The sequence below is a fragment of the Python bivittatus genome, unplaced genomic scaffold (genome assembly GCF_059951505.1).
Source record: "Python bivittatus isolate LINGU-HERP-01145 unplaced genomic scaffold, Pbiv_v1 ctg000310_np1212, whole genome shotgun sequence".
NCBI classification, from domain to species: domain Eukaryota; kingdom Metazoa; phylum Chordata; class Lepidosauria; order Squamata; family Pythonidae; genus Python; species Python bivittatus.
In genome coordinates, this window is record NW_028277054.1 from 8,325,309 (window position 1) to 8,348,118 (window position 22,810).

General features: G+C 42.7%; 1 protein-coding gene across 1 annotated transcript in view; it reads right to left on the minus strand.

The window, feature by feature from the left end:
* The window catches only part of NPHS1 (NPHS1 adhesion molecule, nephrin), a 32,617-nt gene extending 26,886 nt beyond the window's left edge, over window positions 1-5,731 (minus strand). Inside the window, exons 1-5 of the mRNA XM_088140190.1 lie at window positions 5,673-5,731; window positions 5,222-5,344; window positions 3,900-4,031; window positions 1,372-1,453; window positions 554-657 (exon numbers count right to left, since the gene is read on the minus strand). Of these exons, the coding sequence (XP_087996316.1) occupies window positions 554-657; window positions 1,372-1,453; window positions 3,900-4,031; window positions 5,222-5,344; window positions 5,673-5,691 (460 nt within the window). The 5' untranslated portion in view covers window positions 5,692-5,731. The remainder of the gene's footprint in view (window positions 1-553; window positions 658-1,371; window positions 1,454-3,899; window positions 4,032-5,221; window positions 5,345-5,672) is intronic.
* Between the last annotated feature and the right edge of the window lie 17,079 nt (window positions 5,732-22,810).

Sequence of the window (22,810 nt, forward strand, 5' to 3'; positions counted from 1 at the left end):
GGTAAGCCACTGGCTACACCTCCCACCCCCTAAAAAATCTGCAGAACATCCACTTGTGCCATTCACATCCTTCCCTGCCTATTGTGGCCAGGGCCACCAAAATTTTTTTTTTAAAAAAACCCACCTCGTGTTTTAATCTGCTACAGAAAGATGGCCAGCCCCTCTTTTAAAAGTATGTCCCCTTAAGGTGACCAACCAAACATGAAAGATTCAGCCAGCGTTAGTCATTTTCATTGCATACAGACCTTCTCTTGTTATGAGAAAGGTCTCAAAACCCATTCATCATCTTAATTATTCCCTTGGTTGATCTTGTCCATTTACTCTCCTTAGATGGCATTTCTGGTTCCTGTCCCCCTTTTCATTACATTTACTCTGGGTGATCTCTTTACCTTCCAGCCTCCTCCTCCTTTTTTTTCTCCCCAGCCCACTTCCTTTTGTGTTTGTTTTTTATTAACACTGTAATAAGAGTTGCCTTGAGCACTTGTGCAGTTATTTTGATGACACCACCTTAATCCTGGGTAAAATGCCTGACAAAGCATTCCAAACAACTTACACAGGATGTTCATGGTGAAACTGACAATGACTGGTATTAAAGTCACCGTGTTAGCAGCAATGCAGGTCAGCAGTTGCTTGTTGTCTGAACTCTGGGGGGTGATCCTGGAAGAAAACATAAAAATAGTTGTGGGGTGTTCAGCCCATGAAGCTGGGAAAGATGAAGGACCGACACAGATTTCAGTAAAGGGTCTTTATTGCTAGGTTAGAGGTAAATACAAAATCTTGGAAACTGTCATAGGAATTTTTCAGCCTCATGGGTTCATCAGTAATAATAATCAATAATGAATATTTATAATAATAATAAGTAATACATAATTGATCAGATTAATTAATAATCAGTGGATTAATTAAAGAAGAAATTCTTTGAATGATTTGTAATGCTTCCTCCCAGGTTACTCACCACCTGGACTGAGTTGCCACTTATGAAATAAACCACCAATGGGCTCGCTTTTTATCTCCTGATTGTTTATTTCTACTCTCCCTTACAATCCTTTCCCAGCTTTTCTACAATTTCTCACAGTGTTGCAAGAGTGGGACTGAACTGATGTGTTCTGACTAGAGCTTTTTGTACATCCCTTTCTTCTAAATGTCTTATTTCCATTTTGCAGAAGAATCGTGAGTTTCAAGTAAGGATTGTTTTCATGAAGACCCGTCATGAAATTCATACAAATGCAGGTCTTCTGGTTCTCAGCCAACATGCTTTTCACTAGATCACTTGGCTTAAAAACCTGAGATGTCACCAACCAGTTAAGAAAAAATAAGAGAGAGAGATACTAGCTAGGGACTCCTTAGGACCCTCTTTTAGGCTTTTGTTACCTCAGCATGGCCTCAGTGCTGAACAGTTTGTCTGCAGAACCAGGTTGGATAGTAGATGTCACATCTGCCAGTTCTTTGTCAGCTGGATTAAGAAAGAAATAGGTAATAAGTAGGTACTAGACTCCAGATTACACACATTAATGGCTGTGTCTAATCTGGTTCTATTGGCCTGGTGCCTTCCAGATGTGCTGGAGTAACTCCTATAATTCTTAGGAAGTTGATCTGAAGGCCATCAGGCCATTTCCTGAATGGTCATTTCATCTGCAAGGAAAGAATTTGAAAAGAAGGTTTGGAAATTCTATACAGAAACATCTATTGTTAGTTTTACACACACACATTTATTACAGCCCTAAGGCCAGATACAAAGTATACAATACAACCATCTTACATTTATATATATCTATAAAACAAAACAATATTATTTAATCTAATAATTAAAATAACAGTGCTAAAATATATCAAAGCAAGATACTATGTTGTGGAATTTTAACTCTAAATAATGGTGGAGCGTATTGTACAGATGGTAGCACAAAACCAGGCAACTTGGGAGGATATTTCCGGGTCTTTGTCTGAAAGGAGTAGCATTAGATGGAAGTCACACTCCCTGCCAGGAAATCTCTTCAATATTGGATAGATAGACAGACAGACAGACAGACAGAGAGAGAGAGAGAGAGAGAGAGAGAGAGAGAGAGATAGATAGATAGATAGATAGATAGATAGATAGATAGATAGATAGATAGATAGATAGATCAGTCTAGAATCCTTATATAGGGAGCAATATAATAGCATATGGCTTAATGTTTCTATTGAGCCATCTCTGCATGGACATCATCGAAGGTGCATGGGAATGCCCTTAAAACGTCCAAAAAGGACTGCTGAGGGCAATGCGTCCATTCTAGCTAGGGTGAAAGCTTTGCGAAATTTCAGAATTGTAATAGATGTTAAATAAGAAGCTGGAATAAACCCTTGTGGTAGAAACTGACAAATATTGGGGTGCAACACCTTACTTAAATTTGTTTGTAGATCTATGCCCCTGCGTTAGTTTTAAATAAGGATAGAGAACCTGGGAAACTTACTAAATACCTAACTTGGGCTAATAAAACAGACTTGTTACACTCATGTAACATGCAATGTCCAGACAAATAAACCATGTTTTGGTTTAACATGATGTCTCATGTTACTATAACATACTAAGACAATGGTTGGGTTCCCACAACACCTTGCTGTTGTTTAATCATTCAGTCACTTCCAACTTTTTGTGACCTGATGGACATCATTTCTCCAGTAACTGCTTGGCTGTCAGTAAGTGCTTCTTTGAGACCTTGTAAGCTCCGGCTTGTGTCTTCAGAAATAGTATATAGCCACCTTGTTTTCTGTCAGTCTCTTTTTCAATTGCCTTTGATTTTTCAAAGCACCAAAGTCCTCCCCAATGAATCTTGCATTCCCATTTAGTGTTCAAAATATCTAAGCTGTAGCTTCATTATTAGCACATCCAGTGATATACTAGGTTTTACCTCATCTAATGTTCAATTATTTCCCTCAAGATGTTGAACCACAAGTAATCCAACCTCATTTTAGTCTAATCCACATATTATATGAACTGAGCTACAGAATGTGAGTGAAAGAGAGGAGGGGGAAGATTTGTAGATGGAGTTTGCTGAAATTGGAAAGACAGCCATGGGTAAATTGCTCACATTGTTTTGTGAGATATCTTCTGCCTTGCGATGCTTCTTTGCCTCTGCTTCTTTGGCCTGTGCAAGACAGCTTTGATTCATCTCAGTGCAGCCTTTCTCACAGTAGAGGCAACACAGGGCTCCTCATTGGGGCACAGAGGCAATAGATCTGCCTCGACAAGATCATTTATGTTCTCTCAAAGTCTCAACAGGCAGTTCCAAATTCCTGGAAGAGTCAGAAGTCTCTCTCACTGCTTCCAGTAGCTGACCGACTGCCGCCTCCAGCAACTGGAACTGATGGAAGCGGGAGTCAGAGAAGCAACCCAATTGCGTTGCTCTGCTATTAGAAGCAAGGGGATGCATTGTTTTGCAAAGCCATTTCCAGGGACCGTTTTGCTCATGCCTTCTCAGAATGAAGCAACTCCTTCTGCTTATGTTCTGCGCGCACAACATACAAAGATGTCTAAGGAGAAAGTTAAAAGGATTCCATGTCAACCTTCAGTGGAATTAGATCTCCAGTTTGTTCATTGGTGGCCTCTCCAGGGTGCAGATTGATACCTCAGGCTTGGAATCCACAAGTGAGGGCTTACAGTATGACTTTCCCCAGTAACAGGTTCTGCAAAGTAACTATGAATGGCTATATCTATCTTGAACTTCTCACCCCACACAGACACAGCAGGTTCCCTTGTGTTTTGCACAAAAAGCCCATGAAAAATTTACTGATGCTTGGTAACTTCTGCAAGATCTGCAATTCCTACTGGCTATGAAAGAATGTATATAGCTGCTGTCATGAATTCAAAAAAGCAAGGTGAGGAAAGGAAATAATTTCTGGGATGCTGCAAGCTATTGGCTCACCTTTACAGAAGGTGATCTCAGCTGGTGGCCGGGCATCTTTCACTTGGCAGCGCAGGGTGTATTCGGTGCCAGCAATCCAGGTCACCGTGCTGTTAGCCTCATACTCTACAAAAAGTGGCCTTTTCGGGGGGACTGCAAAGAAAAGAAGCAACGTGAAGGATTGGCGTATGATTGTTTTAAAATTGTGTTTTTAATTTATTTTTTTAATGTGTATGCTATCTTTGAAACCAGAGCTTTTCTAAGATGGCTTACGAGTTTCTAACTGGACTGGACTAGAGGAGAAAGGGTTTTCTGCACAATTTCTATGGGCGCTCCTACAAATCACATTCACGCAGAAACACAGAAGAGCTAATAAAGGTTAAATTAGGTTAGGTTAGATTAGATTAAAGCAGGGACAGGCAATCTTTTGGTGGCTGCAGCTGCATTTTTGAAATCACTTTTTTTGGCAAGCACAGCGATGAGGTAATGTTTGGATGTGTTCCACCTAAAGGGTAGGTGAGCATAATGTGAATAGGTGTGTTAAGCCCATCAAAATTTCACATGTCTACTTTATTTGTCTCCTACCAAAAATGTGTAATGTCATCTTAAAGGACTCTGGGGCAGCCAAAAAAAAAGGGTTTGCCCGCAGGCTATTGATTGCTCATCCTGAATGAGTCTCTTCAGTTCCACATCCTTTGCTCATCTAAAAATATCCCTCCAATGAATGATGCAGAAGATTTGAATATTTTCTGGAGGAGATTGAGAAGGAGAAGGTGATATATTGAACTGTCCATTGTACTGAACTTACTTCTGTCAAATCCTGGAAGAGGACACTCTAGTACTGATTTGGATAGGAGAGCAAAGACGCCAAAGCTCCTTAGATGCCCTCTGAAGGTTGTGCTCGCTCCACAGATTTATCCGCTTATTCAATTAACCAAGATTCTGGCTTCTCGTAATACATTGAATGACCCATAAATTAGCCAAATGTCCTGCACGACACACCAGGCCACAAAAATTAACCTATGTTAAAATGAGCCAAGCTTAGCATATTGTGCAGATTCGGCCCACTAGGTCTGTAACCGACCTGGTTAAGCATGTTGTCTGAATACAGGCTATTGCAGTGTTGTCCAAACTTGGCCACTTTAAGATGAGTGGACTTCAACTCCCAGAATTGGCTGGCTGGGGAATTCTGGGAGTCAAAGTCCACTCATCTTAAAGTGGCCAAGTTTGGACAACACTGGGCTATTGTGTTTTCTCTTTATCTCTCATATTAACAATCATTCCTCCTGTCTAGCTGAGTGCCTGAGATCTTTCTAATGTAGTCTAACTCCAGCTATACTTACCAAGGACTGTCAGATGCACTCTACGGGAAATGATGCCGCTAGTTTTCTCTGAGGGTCCAACCTGGCACTCATACAAGGCATCGTCTTCCAATTGGCTCTTTATTACTCGCAGGTTATATATCCCTAAAGCATCAAGACACACGGGTAAATGTAAGCATACTTGGTTCATATCCGTTCTCCTTGTGAGTTACACCATAGCATAGGGCTGCCCATTCAGAGCTCGAGGCAGATTCCTCTCCAATCCCAACAGGACATTATATTTCTAACTGTGAAGTAAGTGAAGTAAAACGTTGATTTCTAAAATGGGAGGTGAGGGGCATAAGAACATTAATCGAGTATCTAAAATAATGGATTGCATTACTGGGACTCATTTTCTCATTTAAAAAGCAAATAGGCCCATTCTTTTCCAGTATTCATAACTTCTAAGTAAAACTTAGGAAAATCTTCCCACCCTTTTCTCGTTCTCCCATCTGTCTTCCTTGAAACTCTGCTTCACCAAAGTCATGTGAGTATAGGCAAAGATGGCTTTACAAAAACCTTCACGTCAGGGCTATCTGCAAGGAAAGTCAGAAAATTCAAGAGGGTGGCTGTGACTGTGCGATCAAAGCCACCTTAGTATGTGTTGAGAGCATCACTTCTGAATGGAGTCTTCACTCTTGCCTAATACAATCTCACAATCTGGCTGTGAAGATATGTAGATGGTTTGCATATTGCCTAGAGAGAGAAGAGCTTTTGGGGGTCTGTAAGCACAAAGTCAGAATGGGATTCTTTTTTCTGGTTGCCTTGATTAAAGGCATTGGGGTGTCCCCCAGAACTTAGTCACTCATGACTGCTGCCACAGTTGGTGGCCCAATTAAGCAATGATTAAGAGGACTCTGAGGGATGCAGCAAAGCTTTGGATAGGCCTCCAGGATCAAGGCTCTCAGATGGGAGAATGAGGCAGTGCACACTAGTCAAGTGAACACCTGTCAAGTGAATTCCATATGATTCACATCCAAGGGTTCACAACTTTAAAATAAATAAAAATATATAGAACTACTAAAATGAACTTTAAAAAAATAATAAAACACACAAAAAATAAAAACACATAGCAGCCAGAGAGTCATAAAAGGCCTTCAACAAAGGCAGGAAACAGGCTTCATCCCACGCTGGGGGGGCCCAGGCTTGAGCACAGTACAACAACTTTTCAGCCTTCATTGAAACTTGTTTGAAGCCAGTTTGTATCCCTCCAAAGATCTCACCTTTGCTGGCCTCACCCATCATGCTGTAACGGGGGAACCGAGGGATGTTCTGGTTGGGGCCCAGTAAAAGCCCATCCTTTGCCCACTGCACAAGGCCAGACGGGTTTTCCACCTCACACTTCAGCAGAGCTGTCTCCCCTTCAGGGATGGTGACGTTATCTGGCTCCACACGGAAAACTTGCTGAAGCGTCTCTGCTTGGCAACCTACCAGACCCAAAACATAGATGAATCTCAGCAGTTGGGCTGCTCACTCAAAGCCAGCCAGCTCTGTTCCAAGCTCAAACTGTGTAAGAATGTTCACTTCTGAAAAGCTGAGAAAGCTTGCTTAAAGAGAAGGAAGGAGAACATTGGAAATGTGGGGGAAAAACACGATGCTAAAAAATTATTCCTTTGGTCTGACAGCTGGGTCACACTTCTCCCTGCCACTATCTGATGGGACATTTTGCTGCTGGAGAAAGATAAAAAAAATTACACAGATGGGCATTCACGCCTGTCCAATGCAGACTTACATTGTGTTCCTTTGCTTATCGTTTTAAGTAATATTATCTGCTGTAGACACTCACACTGGTAGCTAGGTTGGTGTAGTGGTTAAAGGCACTGGACTAGAAACTGGGAGACTGTGAGTTCTAGTCCCGCCTTAGGTACAAAGCCAGCTGGGTGACCTTGGGCCAGTCCCTCTCTCTCAGCCCCAGGAAGGAGGGAATGGCAAACCACTCCTGAAAATATTGCAGAGAAAACTGCATGGATTTATCACATCTCTATCTATCTATCTATCTATCTATCTATCTATCTATCTATCTATCTATCTATCTATCTATCTATCTGGTATAAATGCTTCCCCTATGCCTCTTATTGGAGCCGAAACACAGAATAGTGTTCCATCCTTCTGCTGGGATCCCTCTGCTGAACCTTCTTACCTTCTTTGTTCAAGTCCAGGATGAAGTAGAGGACCAGGGGAACAAGCAAGCCCCAAGATGCCATTCCTACTTGCTGATGCTCCAGAGGTGAGAAGCCAAGGGTCCCAGGTGTTGCAATCCTGCAAACAGTTGTCAGGCAAGAAGTGACTGACCAAGTAGTGGACATAAGAGCAGTTGGCAGACTCTGGTTGTGTTAGCAGAACATACGTTTCCAGATTTGTGCAATATATTGAAGAAGAACCAAATGGCCTGAGTTCACATAACATGATTCATGAAAGAGAGAGGGAGAGAGAGAGAAAGAGAGATCCTCAAAGTTAACAGTAACTAAGCTCAACCTTTTCTGTGAATGCAGCTGCTAAATCTTTAACTAACCTAGCTAAGCTTGTTGTATAAAAACACCCTTTGAGTGGAGAGAAATACCTCTTAGATAACTGTAGTGATCCCATTGGGATCTTTCAGAACAATGTCATTTTGCACCGCTCTTGTTTCTGATGTTTCTGTTATTAATAAGAAGATCAGGTACATGCAAGCAAATAGGCTTCCCAGAGTCTCTCTGTCTTTCTATCATAACATTAAAAACACCTGATTAAATCTGAATAAATTGACAGACACTTCTGCTGCAGGTTTCTGGAGAGCAACGGGCTGTGATTCCCAAACCGTTCCTTTGTTTCTTTTGGAGATGACAAGTGCACTGAACAGTTGAAAGGATGTAAACCAAGAGGAATGAAGAAGGCTGGAATCTATTATAGGTTTCTGTTGTCCAGAGTGGAAAGCAAATGAATCTTTACACTGTTTTAAGAACTGTATTGTCAGCTTATTTTTTTTCACCCTGCTCTTGAGTCTTAAACAGCCATCTCATTCACAGAGACTTGGTGTATTCAAGCTGCAGTGTTACATACACTTATTAAGGCATAAGCCCTATTGAGCACAATGGAACTAACTTTTGATTACTACATATATTTACAACTGTGCAGTAGGTTGTTACTTATTTTTACTCTGGGGAGGGGAGACAACACTTCACCTGCTAATTTCCTTTGGATAATTCTTTATCAGAAGCAGAGGACAAGCTAATGAAGAAGAAACATTCAGCTCTGTCTAGATTGCCCTTGAACCCTCTTTATTTAAAACTGTGCAGTAGGGTTTCACTTAGCCCCAAGCTAGGGAGGAAAAGAATGTCTCTGCAAGGTTTGTAGCTGACCTGGTTAAGTGTGTTGCATGACAAGACAGCCTCTGATTCAGCGGATAGAAGTAGAGTTAAAGCTAAGAGAAGACTACACACCATTTAAAAGAGGAAAATATCAACTGAAAACCATAATATAATCCATAATATAACCATAATATAGTCCTACAACCCCCAGAAATTTGGCCATGCCAGCTGAGAATTCTTGATGTAGATAAACACATCTGGAGGGCAGCTAGTTGGGAAAGACTGTTCTCCAATATTCCAAGAATGGCCATCTGGAATCCTATGAACAAGGGTGGTTGTAATACAGTACTATTCCCCACAACTAGTATTCAGGAGGAATCTGCTATCCTTGAGCATGGAACTATCTTGGGTCTGAGTCCAACCTTTCTGAACCAACTTGGACCTCCACTTTGTTTCTTTGTAGTCTTTCCAGGTGAAGGAGAATTCATAGGAACCCTGGATGGGTGAAGCTACTCCAAAGCCAGGGAGCATACATTCATACATCAAGGGGAGAAGCGGAGAGAAAGAGACTTCTTGCTGCATGCAAGAAATGCAGAAATACAGCATCCACTCCCTGGCTTCTGTTTCTGCTTAAAGATCTCAGCAAGGGAGAGGTTGGTATCTCCTGAAGATCCCTGGTCACTGGATCCATTCCCAAACTTCCTCCACTATTAAGAAGTTTCTCCAGCTCAAGTCAACTTCCCTGTAACTTAAGCCCAATAAAACTAGCACTGCCTTTTTATGCAACTGTCTTCAAGAACTGAAGAGTTCTGTTGACCCTTTTAATGTTCTTTGGAAGCACCATCCCATTCTTCCCTCATTCTTACCTTCTTTAGTGTATTAGAAGCTGCAAAAGATCGTTCACAGCTATTCCAGAGGTGGGACTGCCAAGTCAGTGAGATGGCTGGCATTCCAGTTCTGTCCCTCCTCCACATACCCTGCTGTATGATCTGCCCACTTCTAGCCCTTACAAGAATGTAAGAACATTTAAAAAAATAAGAGGTACAACCTATGCCATGAGAGAAACTTTGCCTTGGCTGGAGCTGTTGAACCTATCATAGCAGCTCCTCCTCCTCCTTCATCATCACCATCATCATCATCACCATCATGATTTTGTTTTTATCTTTAGAAGTAACCTTAAATTGGAACGATCAGTTCTGCAAAGGTCCTTATCCACTTTCTTTGCATTCAGAAATTCAATCATCAAAATATGAAGGTACAATTTCCCAGTTTTTCCATGCAGAAAAAAATAGTAAAAGGGATATAAACCAACAAAAATCACAGTAAGTCATAAGATTCTTTGTCTGGGTTTGGTCTAGCCCAGTTCTAAGCTCAGCATGTTGCATGAAACTAGGTAATTGTGATGTAATTAGGAAGCCAAGGTCTAATAGATCATGACTAAGCATGATGTATACTCCTAGTCATTCTTATTTTCCACTAAGCAGTTGCTAGTTTTCCTTGGTGAACCCTTACCATAATAGAAATTCCTGATTATGCAGCTGTTATATCACAAGATAGATAGATAGATAGATAGATAGATAGATAGATAGATAGATAGATAGATATAATTTTATTAAGGAATTTTAAAAAGGGAGATAAAAACTAATACAAACTAATATAAAGCAAGAAAAAGAAAAAAGAAAGAATCAAAGAGAAAACTAAAAGTACAAGGGAAAAAAAGAAAAATAGAAAAGAAAGAAAAAAGATACAAAGAAGTGGCTTCCAATCTTCTTTACAACAGTTATAAGTACAATTATAAATGTACCTCTGACTCTATGGTTACAACATGACTCTCTTCTTTCTATAATTTATCCTGTCTAATCATCAAATCCATAAATCATAACTTCATTTTTTTCTATTTCACGCAAAAAGTCCATAAGGGGTTTCCAGTCAGCAATAAATGTAGACACTGTCTTTTCTCTGATCAAAGAAGTCGATTTAGCCATCTCAGCAAGTTCCATCATCTTCACCAACCATTCCTCCATTGTGGGTAGTGCTGAATCTTTCCATCTTTGTGCCTGCAATAATCTCGCTGCAGGTATCATAGACAAAAACAAAGTTCCATGACTTTTTTTCCAACTGTTTGTCCATCAATCCCAAAAGAAAAACTTCTGGTCTCAATTGTAGATTAGTCTTTAAAATCCTCTGAATCACCAAAGCTCTTCTGTAGCTGCTTTTCAGCCTGATTGTTATCTCTGATAAGTCAGACTAAAAGGAATGTCCTCAGATTTGCAAAAATGATGGTGATAGCAGAACTTGAGGAGCGACAGAAAGAGAGACCTTGGTGTGTTAATTAATACTAGTGAATCTGTCAGGAACCCCCCCCCCCCACAAGGCAAGCAGGTTCTAGACAGCAGAGGGCAGTAGCATCACACGGACTAGGCCACAGGAAGGGGACTTCAGGAAAAGTATCTGGTTGGGGGCAAAGTGAAAAGTGTGACTGATTAGGGGCAAGGCCAGTCCTGCAAATATTGTCAACACTGAAATGAGAAAGGCAGTCATGAATCTTTTTCCAAGGTCTCACCACCACTGATCTCAATGCAAAGTGAAAGAGGATGCTTTGATCTAGAATCTGCCATTGAAGTGTAGTTCTCCCCAATAAGTGATTGTTTGCAATAATAGACCACTGGCTGAGAACAAGCCCTTCTATTTTCCTTGGCAGAACCTGCAGCAACTTTAAATAGTCTTTTCACCCATGTCCACTGCCGTCATTTGACGCACGCCGATGCAGACTGCCTGCACAATCAGTTTTGTGCTACAAGATGTGGGTCTGCTTCACAACCAATGTAAGTGATCTGCATTGCAGCATAGACATAATCACACGCATAATAGCGATCTGGATGGATTGCAGGAAACAGCAAGAGCGCCAGGTCATCCTGCAGTGCATCTCATTAATATGTTGGGCCATCCTCTCACTCTTCCTACCTTTCATTTCAGACCTGCAGGACACGAGTAACAGCATGGCCTTTGGCTTGTCATCTTGGAATTCTCAGCCAAGTATCTCCAGATACAACAGATTTAGGACCCTGTTGAAGGCACTTGGCAGGTGGCCTCCAGCCGTGGATTCAACCCCAGGACATGTTCTTAGCCAAATACCAGTTCCTTACCCACTCATAAGGCAGTACAAACAGTGCGTGTCTGAAGCACATCAAAACACTTTGTGCATGAATCAGAAATTTAGAGGGACCGTAAGGATTATTTAGCCCAGTCCTCTGAAATGTGCAGGGAAACCAATCAAACTGTCCTCCATTGGTGGCTGTCCGGCCTCTTAGCTTCTCGTTCTATGTCTGAATACAGCTATTGCGTCTCCCTTAAGTTTTCTTTCCTTCACGCTGAACATCTCAAATTCCTTCACCCTGTTCTCACAGAACATGTCCTCAAGTCCCTGCAACTCAACCGCTCTAGGTAGACCAGACCAGGAAATCAACTCCACAGGAAAGCTAAAACTACTTTTATTGAGATTGGCTATATAATAACAAAATTTTGGAAATCTGTGCTCTACCTCCTCACACTTCTTATAACTCAGTAAATTAGGGGGCATCTGCCTGAGCCATTTCCTAGCATTATCTTATTGCTCTAGACTTTAAAAATGCCTGATCCTCTTTGGCCTAAGCAAGAGATCCTGCGTATCTCCATCAAGGTCGTCTTCCTTACTTTCTACACTATATCATGAAAACCAACATCATGAATGAGATTGTTCTCAGTAACTACTAAGCATGTCTAGATATAAGCTCCAGTTTCAGAGGCAGCAGATCCCTAAATAATCAATTGGTAGAGTATATCAGTGGAAAGATGCTACTGCACATATGTTCAACTTTAGGGTTTCCAGTAAGACCCCTGCTCTGGAAGGACTGTAGCATAATGGTAGTTCAACTGCTTCACATACAAAAGGTCCCAGGTTCAATTCTTGACGTCTTCAAGTGGGGCTGGAAAATCTTTCACTGAAACTCAAGAGAGTCATTGTTAGTATGGACAGTGGCTAGATTCATACATCACACATAGCCATGGCTTTTAGACCATGGTTTCTCAAATAAGCTAGCCATGGCTAAGCCAAAAGCCACAAGCCACAACAGTTGGGTATGCACAACATTTAATTATTTGTTACTTGATAGACTTATGTTCTGTCTTTCCTCCAGGAGCATTAAAGCAGCATAGATAATGTTCCTTCCTTACATTTTTCTCCTGACAACAAACCTGTGAGTTAGGCTGGATTGAGTGAGAGGATTGGCCCAAAGTAAGCTTCCATGCCTGAGGGAGGACTTGAACCTGGGTCTCCATGATCCTCATCCAACACCTTATCTACTACGCCACACCAGCACACACGCTAATCCAGAAAAACAAATAATTTACATAATGGTTTAGAATAATGTGTGAACTCAGCCTCCCTCTTTATGTAGGTATGTGTGCGTGTGTCTGTGTGTGCGCGCACACGCACATGCATTCCCTCCATGCTGTGAAAATAGAATTCTGCTGCCCACTTTTCTCCCAGGCTGGCTGCTTGCCTGCTACCTATTTATTGGTTTGTTATTTAACCATATTTATAAGCCCCCCCGATTCATTTGGACTCTGGGTGGCATTCAATCGTTCAAAATACAGTCAAAGACAAAAGCATTAAAATAATTATGACACTCAAGGCTATCGTTCTGTTTGCAAAATGTCTCCCGCTGGTCTTAGATTTTATTTCAAGCCAAACCAGAGTGTGGCTGTTGAGCAGGGTGCTTGATGGAGCCCCCATAGCCACATAAGGCTTATGGGCTGCCAGTTCCCAACCCAACCCTGTGCTAAAAGATGGTCTAGCACATGTGAATCTTGGACAGGAGAAGAGCTGCCTAGATGTCATGTTGCTAACATTCCTTAGCAGAGTGCACCAGCCATTCCAGTCCGTTCCAATACTTGCTGGCTTGCAAGCTAGATCTGTATTCAGCTCTGGCAAATTGTCCGTCATTGTGACGCGAAAGGACAGTGGGAGAGGTCCGATCTATTATTGCCAGAACCCAGAGGCACCCTCGGTGTCAAGCAAAGGGGAAAGTTTTATTCCCACTCCAGTCGCTCATCGCAAAGTGCCGTGATTTACTCCACCTTCCAATATGTGCAATGACACAACAGCCCTTCACAGATCATATGGGAGAAACTGAAGAGGTGTATCCAGGGACATTTAACCACTTTCCTGCTACTGATAGTTATAACTTTAGAGAGAGAGGACATTTTAAAAAAAACAGAAAACCCCCCTCCAGTAATCCAGGGGAAAACAATATCAGAAAATCCTGAGCGTTGTTCAAGCATGTAATTTAATCTCACCCACTATGGCCCCGGCTTTCCCCAAAAGGTGTGATATCCGTGTGACCTCCCCCTGCCAGCTGCCCAAATGTTACCTGCCTCTGTTTTGCACTCAGTGCACCAGGGGCAAAGCCAGCAGCTGGGATCACCCATGGTAAGCTGAATTCATTTTCACCTTGATTAGTTTATCGAGTGTGTTCTATGAACCAAATCCTTTGCCTAGTTTATGCTTCAGTGCATCTTGCAAATCCAGACAATGGATTAATTCAGAAGCTAGGTTCAATGCAGTAGTTGAACCCGGTTCCAAAACTCACCCCTCCTTGTACCACATATTTCTTTTGCTACCCACCAAGGGAAGCACTGGCTATAAAAATTCCAAGGCGCTCAAGAAAGGTGATGTATATCGTGGCTCTATTCTCCACCTCCAATATTTTATCCTCACAACATCCCTGAAAGGTTGGCTAACTTGGGAGAGAGAAGGTGAGAGCCAGCCATTCTCAGGCCAGAAATGCCAGTTATGAGACCTTTTAACAACCGCTTGGCTTCAAGGCTACCAATGCACCGTGCAAAGAGTTCACAATTATGCGGGAAGGGCGGGAAGAAAAAGCAATGGCTTTAAACCACCATGGGAACAAGAGGGAGACCGCCATCCAGAGTAGGCAGCAGGCAATCGTCTGTTTTATTTGGCTTTTCAAGGAGAGGTCAAAACTGTCAAGATGGCAGCCATGCCTATATAATCAAAACTCCACCCCTTTTTCACCTGCGATGCATGTAAAAAAGAGGGGGGGCTTCAATCACATGGTCTCAGCGGCCTTCTTGATTTCTTTGACAACCCCTCCCTAACAGCTCTGCCTTTGATCATAGTTGCAATCCGGATTCCTAACTAGCCGAGAGCGTCCTTGAGAATTCTGCCAAGGCTTGGTTGGAGGAGCTGGACAGGTAAGCTCTGGGGCTGAGTAGAAGTTAGAAGATGGGTTTGTCCAATCCACATTAAGTAGAGGGCAGAGGGAACAGCCTTTAAGGACAGGAGGAAGAGCCACTACCAAGGCAACAGTCAGATAAAATGGCCAGGAATTGTGATGGAGTGGTGTTATGAAGGCCACGCTCGAGGAGATAAGCATTCCCTTAGCCCTCAACAGGAGCATGGGAAGTTTAAGAAGATGAGACTGGCACCACCCTAAGGAATTCATGGTGTTGTGGCTTGCTGGCTTGGGAACTTAGGTTCAGTCTGAAGAGATTTCTGTCCTGAGGTGGAAGCTAATAAACGCAACAGAACTATATTGCATTGTCTCGTAGAGTTCTTTGGGCTGAACCTGACAAGAATGTAATGTAAACCCAGGCCAAGAATGTAATGTGAGTAAACGTCTCAGACAAGTCCCTCCCTAGTTCTCACAAAGATAAAAGAAGGGGGGGCGCATTCAGACTTGCAAGATTCTGTTACTGTAACTTTACAATAAAAGTAGCATCGGTCTAAATGACTTTGGTTTCCTAGTCTGGTCTACCTTGAAGGGCTCACACACAATGGCCGCTGAGCACATGTGGAATGCAGAGAGTGTGTTGTGGACAGAACACATGGCATCTGATGGGCATGACCAGACCCAGAAGACTCCTTTTCTAGGAGGCAAAAAGGAAAGTAACTCACCAGAGAAGGTGAAGCAGGACTCCCATCCTAAAAGAGAGGTAAGAGTGTTTTTGGATTTTTTAATTAAGTCAGCGGTGAACGGTGCCCAAGGATGGACACATGAGCATCACCTTGGCGATCTCAACGTTCCACCATGCTGGCTCTGTTTCTTGGTCATGGTGGAACAGACCTGAAAGATTTCTGACCCAGCACACACGAGCTTTTAATTGTGTTTTGTGGTCTGCCAGATGCTTGAAGACAATTCCCCATCCCCTGCTTCGGTTTTTGCAATCCCACCAAGCACCAAAACTCAGCAGTTTATTAACCTCAAGTGAGCCATTGTCATGGCTGGTGAGCTGCGTTCTGCTTAAACACACACATGCACGCGCGCACACACACACACACACACACGAGTTTTACAGAGACTTGCAAGACATGCTAAGCCACAAAAGATGGCTTTTACAGAGATGCAGTTGTAGACCAGAATCTGTACTTTCTTGTCATTCAAGAAGAAAAGTTTTGATGGAAAAATCGATTATTTGTTCATTTTCTTGAGCGGATGTAATGAAACAAAACTAATACCACAGTAGGTGTTTCTTCGCCGAATTAATGGGTGATTATTAATTTCTGCACTCTATGTCTTCTAATTCTATTTCTAAACAAACTGTATCTCATCTTTGTTCTGAGAACCGCCCAGGGAGTCTGTGAGGGAAAAGAGAGAGAAGTTGCATTTATACAACACATTTAATTGAGTCCCTTAGACTTACCAAGTTTGGCTAGTCCTAACCTTGCTTGGATTTTTTTGTGGCTTAGCATGTCTTGCAAGTCAAGCCCAACAGGTCAGAGCACAACTTGATTTTATTAGGTGAGCCCAGAAAATGGGTTAATTCGGTAACCAGGTTAAGTGTGCTATGTGGATGCAACCAGAGGGAAAAAACACTTTCCCCAATTCCCTAGAACATTCTGCTCATCTCTGGACTGGCATCTGATTTGAAACCTCTCTGCTCATCAGCTAGATCCATGATAAATTCGTCTGTTCCTCAGCTTCTTCCTGAAAAGCATTGTGGTGAATTTGGGAACTGTGCCTATACAGGTAGTCCTCAACTTATGACCACAGTTGGGACTGGAACTTCCATCGCTAAGTGATGCAGTCATTAAGTGAGTTGAGCCCAATTTTACAACCTTTTTTGCCATGGTTGTTAAGTGAGTCACATGGTCATTAAGTGAATCTGGCTTCCCCCATTGACTTTGCTTGTTGGAAGCCCCCTGGGAAGGTCACAAATGGTGATCACGTGACCCTGGGATGCGGCAACCATCATAAATATATGCCAGTTGCCAAGGCCCAAATTTTGATCACATGACTGCAGAGACGCTGAGAAGGTCATAAGTGCAAAGACTGGTCATAAGTTGCTTTTTTCAGTGTCATCATAACTTCAAACAGTCGTTAAACAAATGGTCGTACGTTGAGGACTATCTGTACACTCACCCAAGGCAGCCAGAGCACTGCACCTCCTGGGCTTAATCTATTTCTTCAGGACACTGAGATACCAGAGCACTGTGCGACTTGAAGGGATTGTACTTTTATGAGGTTGCGGGGACCTCTATTGTTAACTGTGGGATTGGGGGAGGAGAGGTAATAAGTACTATGACTGGTCTTCTGTCCTTGGGGCTGGGGGTGGAAAGAGAGATAGTGGGAATGGGTTGATTAACTATCTTTAGAACTGGTTGTTGGCTAATTTGGATAACATTTTGTGGCTTCCCAGCCCAACCTTGCTAAGACCAACACATAAGGAAGCTTTGCCTTATCCAATTGCTACAAGAAGGATCTTACAACATCCTACTGCAAAGTTGGGTAACCAGCAGGCCACATTCACCCTCCCGGTATTGCCAGAATTTCAAATGCATCATTGAAATTTGGAGGAGGGGGCATTTTTTTTGCAGATTTTTTTCTTGTTGTGATGGCAATAAGAAGCATAATAGAGCTGGTTTGGGTGACAGGCTTACTTTGAATGAGATTATTTTCTGGTTTCACAAGATACTGAATTATAAAGGAACCAAACAATATTCAGGGCTGCAAAAAGCCTCAACGAGGTTAACAACATTAGCAAGTTGTGCGAAATCCATCTGCTGTTGAATCTAACTGACCTAGTTAAGAATGTCGTGTGAATCATAAACCAATCAAACAGCCTTGGTTTGCAAATCACACTAAACCATACTAACCAAGATTATCAGTTCAGTTTAGTCTTTTCTTTGTGGTCTCAGACCAGTACAGGAACCAAAATTAAAATTAACTGCTACACAAAAGCAGTTGTTATCTCTTTGACTGACTTAACTGACTGAAATGTGTGTTGCAACCCAGCCTGGGAGTGTTAACTCTCCAATCCCATTTAGGCGATCCCTTTACTTAAATCTCCCCCCAGTCTCCACCCTCAACCCCCAACTCAACAAAAGACCCCAACTTGCAAATCCATTCTTCCAAGCGCATCACCATATCACTACAACCGCTGCAAACTTGTAGAAGCTGAATTAAAAAAAAAAAATAGATGCTCCACCCCCAGCCACAAAAATGTTCTGTACCCCAGTCCTTCGGGATGAGAAAAGCAACTTCTTGCAGGCTCATCACGCATAACAATCGTCTTCTTTCTCCTTCAGTTCTGTCCTTGGGTTCACGGGGGGGGGGGGGGGGGGTGGATTTGGAGAAATTCACAGCTTCCAAGAGTTGTGTGTGTGGCTGTGGAGAGAAGGCACTCTCCCCCAGAATCTCTCCCTTCTAGTCTTGGCCCCAGAAGAGTCCTGCCCTTCATTCACACAGTTCACACTGCACTGTGCCAGGCACCACCCGGCAGAGGGTAGCAAGCAACAGGCTCCCCGACCTGCTGGCAGCTGTGCGTGTGCACCGCCGAGCATAATGGAGTGGCATATGCCCTTGCCTGCCGCCGAGGGCCTAATCCGCAAACAGAGGAAGGTTTAAAGCCTTGCCAGTTTAAAGCTTCTGACCGTGTGAAAATCCCACTCAGTCACAGATGGGGAATGGGGATCACTGTGAAGGCGGCCAGCGCATCCTGCAGCAGAAGATCACGCTCTGCTAAGGTTGCAACCCGACAATTCAGGCCCACCTCCCTTCCAACGAGAGCCAGATCCACATCTATAAAACAGCTATAAAACATCTGTTTGACCTTAAAGGGAAACAGGATCAATAGCTGAACTGTTGTCCTAAACCCATAAATCCTTATCTCAGGAACAGGGCGCTAATTGTTGTGGGGTATTTCAAATATACACAAAAACGTATGCATCTTTCCTGTCTGGGTTCCCCACATGTTGAAAGTTCATTTGCTCCGTTTTGCCCTGTATTTGTTCTGCTGATCCTCTCCACCACCACCCCCCAGTCTCCCTTCCCCCCTTCTCTCACTAACACCCCCCCTTCAAACAATGCTTGAGTCTATGTTGATTTAACATTGTCCTTTCTTCTTTGCACACACTGCTCCTGTTCCCTTCTCCTTTTCAGATTAATGGAAGAGGAGTTTGTCCATTAAAGGGCTCTTCATGAGATAACAGGATTAACTGGGGAAGAACATACCCTTTACTCAGCACCCCTTGGTAAAAACTGGGCCAACAGTTAACATCTGCCAAGATTAGGGCAAAAACTGCAAAAGGGTGCTGGCCCCAAATTTGCTAGGATCTTGGCCAAGATGGGGCTATGGGAGTAAATGATCGGCCTTCCCAAACACGCATGAACCCCATTCTGCTACTCCTGTTGGACTGAGAATCCATTTTTTCCTTGGGGAATTAATAAGTGTAAAGCTTATGAGGAATCTTGCAGTTGCAATAGGGATAGTGCAGCTTGTGCTAAACCCCCCTCACCCAAAAAAAAAGAGGGCAGCAAGCTAGGAGATGCTCTGGGAGCCCAACAAAGATCTAGGAAGCCTCCTGTGACCCTCAAGTTTCCCATCCCAGAGTTCAGCAGAACCAGAGCTCCTCGTGGTTTTAGTCTGGAGTTCTGGGACCTGCTTTTAGTACAGATCTTCTAAGATTTCAAACCGGATGTATCATTTCAGAGATCATACAGGCACATGCCTTTGAAGATGAGGTCTTTCCACTGAGTCTCCGCTTCAAGCCAGATGAAGCAGTTTTGCTTTCAGGAAGGGCGGAATTCTGTTGTGCGGGACATTTCCAAAGAAAAGGTTTTACACTACTCTATGCCAAATGGTGCCCTGGGTCAATTGGCTTCAACACACCATGTGTATTGAGTCTCGGAATGGCTTGTATAGATCTCGGGGTTCCAGAAAGCTGGCAGAGCCGTCTTCTGTTACCTAAATAGAGTTTCCCATTAACTGCCCACTCTCCCAGCCTTACCTGCCATGCAGAAGAAGGCTGAGTCTCACTGCCCTCTTAATTTCCCACAATACTCCTGAGATTAATCTGGAGTGTTGTGGAAAGTTGTTAACTGTAGATTCTCAAAGCGGTAGGATTATTCCCAGTGGTATCTAGACTTGCTAACAAGCAGTGAACCTACCAGATTCTGAGCTGGCTAGGAATTATGGGAACTGAAGTCAGTTGGAGGAGCTACACTAAGTACTCGAGAAACATTACGGTGGATAGAAGTTTCTGTCTTCCTGGTTTGGTTAAAATAAAGCTTTAGGGCAGTGTTTCTCAACCTTGGCAACGTTAAGACCTGTGGACTTCAACTCCCAGAATTCCCCAGCCAGCATGGGGGACGAGTTGAAGTCCACCCGTCTTAAAGTTGCTAAAGTTAAAAAACACTGCTCTAGCCAAACTCAGCCTGCATGAATTAACAACAACACAATGAAGCCCTAAATCAGTGTTTCTCAAGCTCAGCAACTTTAAGATGGATGGACTCCAACTCCCAGAATTCCCCAGCCAGCATGCTGGGGAATTCTGGGAGTTAGTCCACTCTTTAAAGTTACTGAGCTTGAGAAACACTGCCCTAGATAATCCCTAGATGACCCTAGAAGGGGAGTCTACAATTCACAAGTGAGCCTGTTTCTCCCACAGACCTGCTAGGGAGAAATGGTGGTGTTATTTGAGCCAAAGAAATCTCTCCACCTCCCTCTCAGTGAGTAATTTAAAAGGGAGCCGTATCTCTGGACTGCTTCATAGATAAAAAAGCCAGGCCTGTGTAACAAGCAATAAAACGTGTTGTCTTTTACTTTCAGTCAATTCTAGGGGATTAGCTATTCCCTAAGATCAGCATTAAAAACTTCCTGGATTCCGGACTCAGTCAATGAATGGCTGAAGGAGCCCTGGAGCATTTTCCTGCTGTCTGCATCCAGAAGGTTGGCCCCAACTAGGCCGGAGACACTGTGCCAAAAATGTTGGCTCTGCAGGACGATTTGTAGCTCAAGGAAGCCACTGGCCATGTTTTGCAAATCCTTCTACCTCAGGGCCACGGGGCAAGGAGGAAATCATAGGCCACAACTTTTGTTAAGATTCCCAGTGCCTCTCTGAATGGTTCTAGATTTGGCAAAATCAGCCAAGCAGGAATTTGCTTCTCTTTCCATCTGGAGGCACACTCAACGTGTTCCTATAAAGTTAGGCACAGGTTTTTTTTAAACTGCTGCCATGAAAATAGGCTGAAATGAATATAAGGATGGGAACATGAGAAAGGAGCAAAGCTAGATGTGCTAAATTGGCCAGCTCTGATTTTACATTGAGGAGAAACAAACAAGGACGTCAGGCTCAAGATTACAGTTGGGTTCCCACAACATGCTCAGTCATGGTTTGTTGAAGAAGCCACCGCCTGGTGGGTGTGCACATTGTGCTAAGCCATAAGCTATGGTTTAAAAGCACAACAGCTGAGTTTGCACAATTTGCTGCACCAAAAATAAACAAACCACATTATGCCTTAGTGCAAAGACCCACTTTCGATTAGGGCTGAAGGGCCTGGGCGAGGTTCTGATTTGATTTCTTTTCATTTAAATTTAATTAGAATTACATTAATTGCATATGGATGTATTTAATCATTTCTCGTTCTGTCACATTAAAACAGCAACAGTTTCAGGAAGGGTTTTTGCATCTCTCCTACAGCTTTGGAGGGAGAAAGGCAGGAGCCCCGAGACTGTAAGGGGTATCCCCTTTTTCTTTTCTTTAACCGCAGAGTAAGAGATAACTTTGTAATCGTACTTGAATGTGCTGCAAAGAAAATCAGAAGCTTCTTCTATTTCTTTTTATCTTTTTTCCCTGCATCTTTGTATTTTTCCTTTTTTCTTCCTTTACCCTCTTTTTCCTTTCTTTGCTCTGTATTGGTTTTTGTTCGTTTTTATCTTCTCTTTAAAACGTTTAATAACATTTATATGTATATAAAAAAGAAGGCGGGCCCAAAGTCATTTATGATCAATTCCATGGCTGGGAGCAGGACTTGAACCCATGTCTCCCTGCTCTGTATCCAACACCATAATCACTGCACCGTTCTGGGCTTCCAGCCTTCCAAATCCAGTTTGGAGGCACCACGTGAGAAGGAAGAAAGAAGGGAACCCTCACCCATGTTCCTTGCCCCTGTTTCAGACCCCATGGGATTTAAATGCTCTCCCTCCTGTCCGATTGACAGAGTTGCTCTCTTATTTTTACTAGATGGAAGGATTATCCCAAGAAGCTAATCCCACTATCTAGTCCAGTGTTTCTCAACCTTGGCAACTTGAAGATATGTGGACTTCAACTCCCAGAATTCCTCAGCCAGCCATGCCAAGCCAGCCATGCCAACTCCCCAACCAGCCAAGATGTGTGAAGTTCAACTCCCAGAATTCCCCATGCTGGCTGGGGAATTCTGGGAGTTGAAGTCCACACATCTTCACATTGCCAAGGTTGAGAAACACTGATCTAGTCCATGCACGCAAAAGAAAAGAAATGATGTCGCCGAAACAAACTAGAACTGAAAAAAAATCCAATAATGGTACTAATACAAATTACATTCTTGCTTTTATTTACCTCAAGTCAGATCCAAACTATGTCAGCTGAGCTAAGATCTCACTGAAACCAAGGCAATAATGACTTAATTTAAGCCTCATTGATTTCAGTGGGAAGTAATTTACTGGAATGCAATCCAAACAATATTTATGTAACAGTGGTTTCTCAACGGCACGTATGAAACAGAAGCCAGTTTTATATCACAATATCATAACAAGATTGTAACGTTTAATACTTTTTCTAGACAGAATAAAGGAATAAAAAGAAGCAACAACAAAAAATCTAACTTCACAAACCCTGGCCAGAAAAAGCAAAAAAAAGCAAAAGCAAAAAAGAGGGCATTAAAATCAAGTATTTTCTATAGAAGACCCAACAAATTGCTTTGTCAGGCTATCCTGGTCTCTGTGCCACTGCAGAGGTCACCCA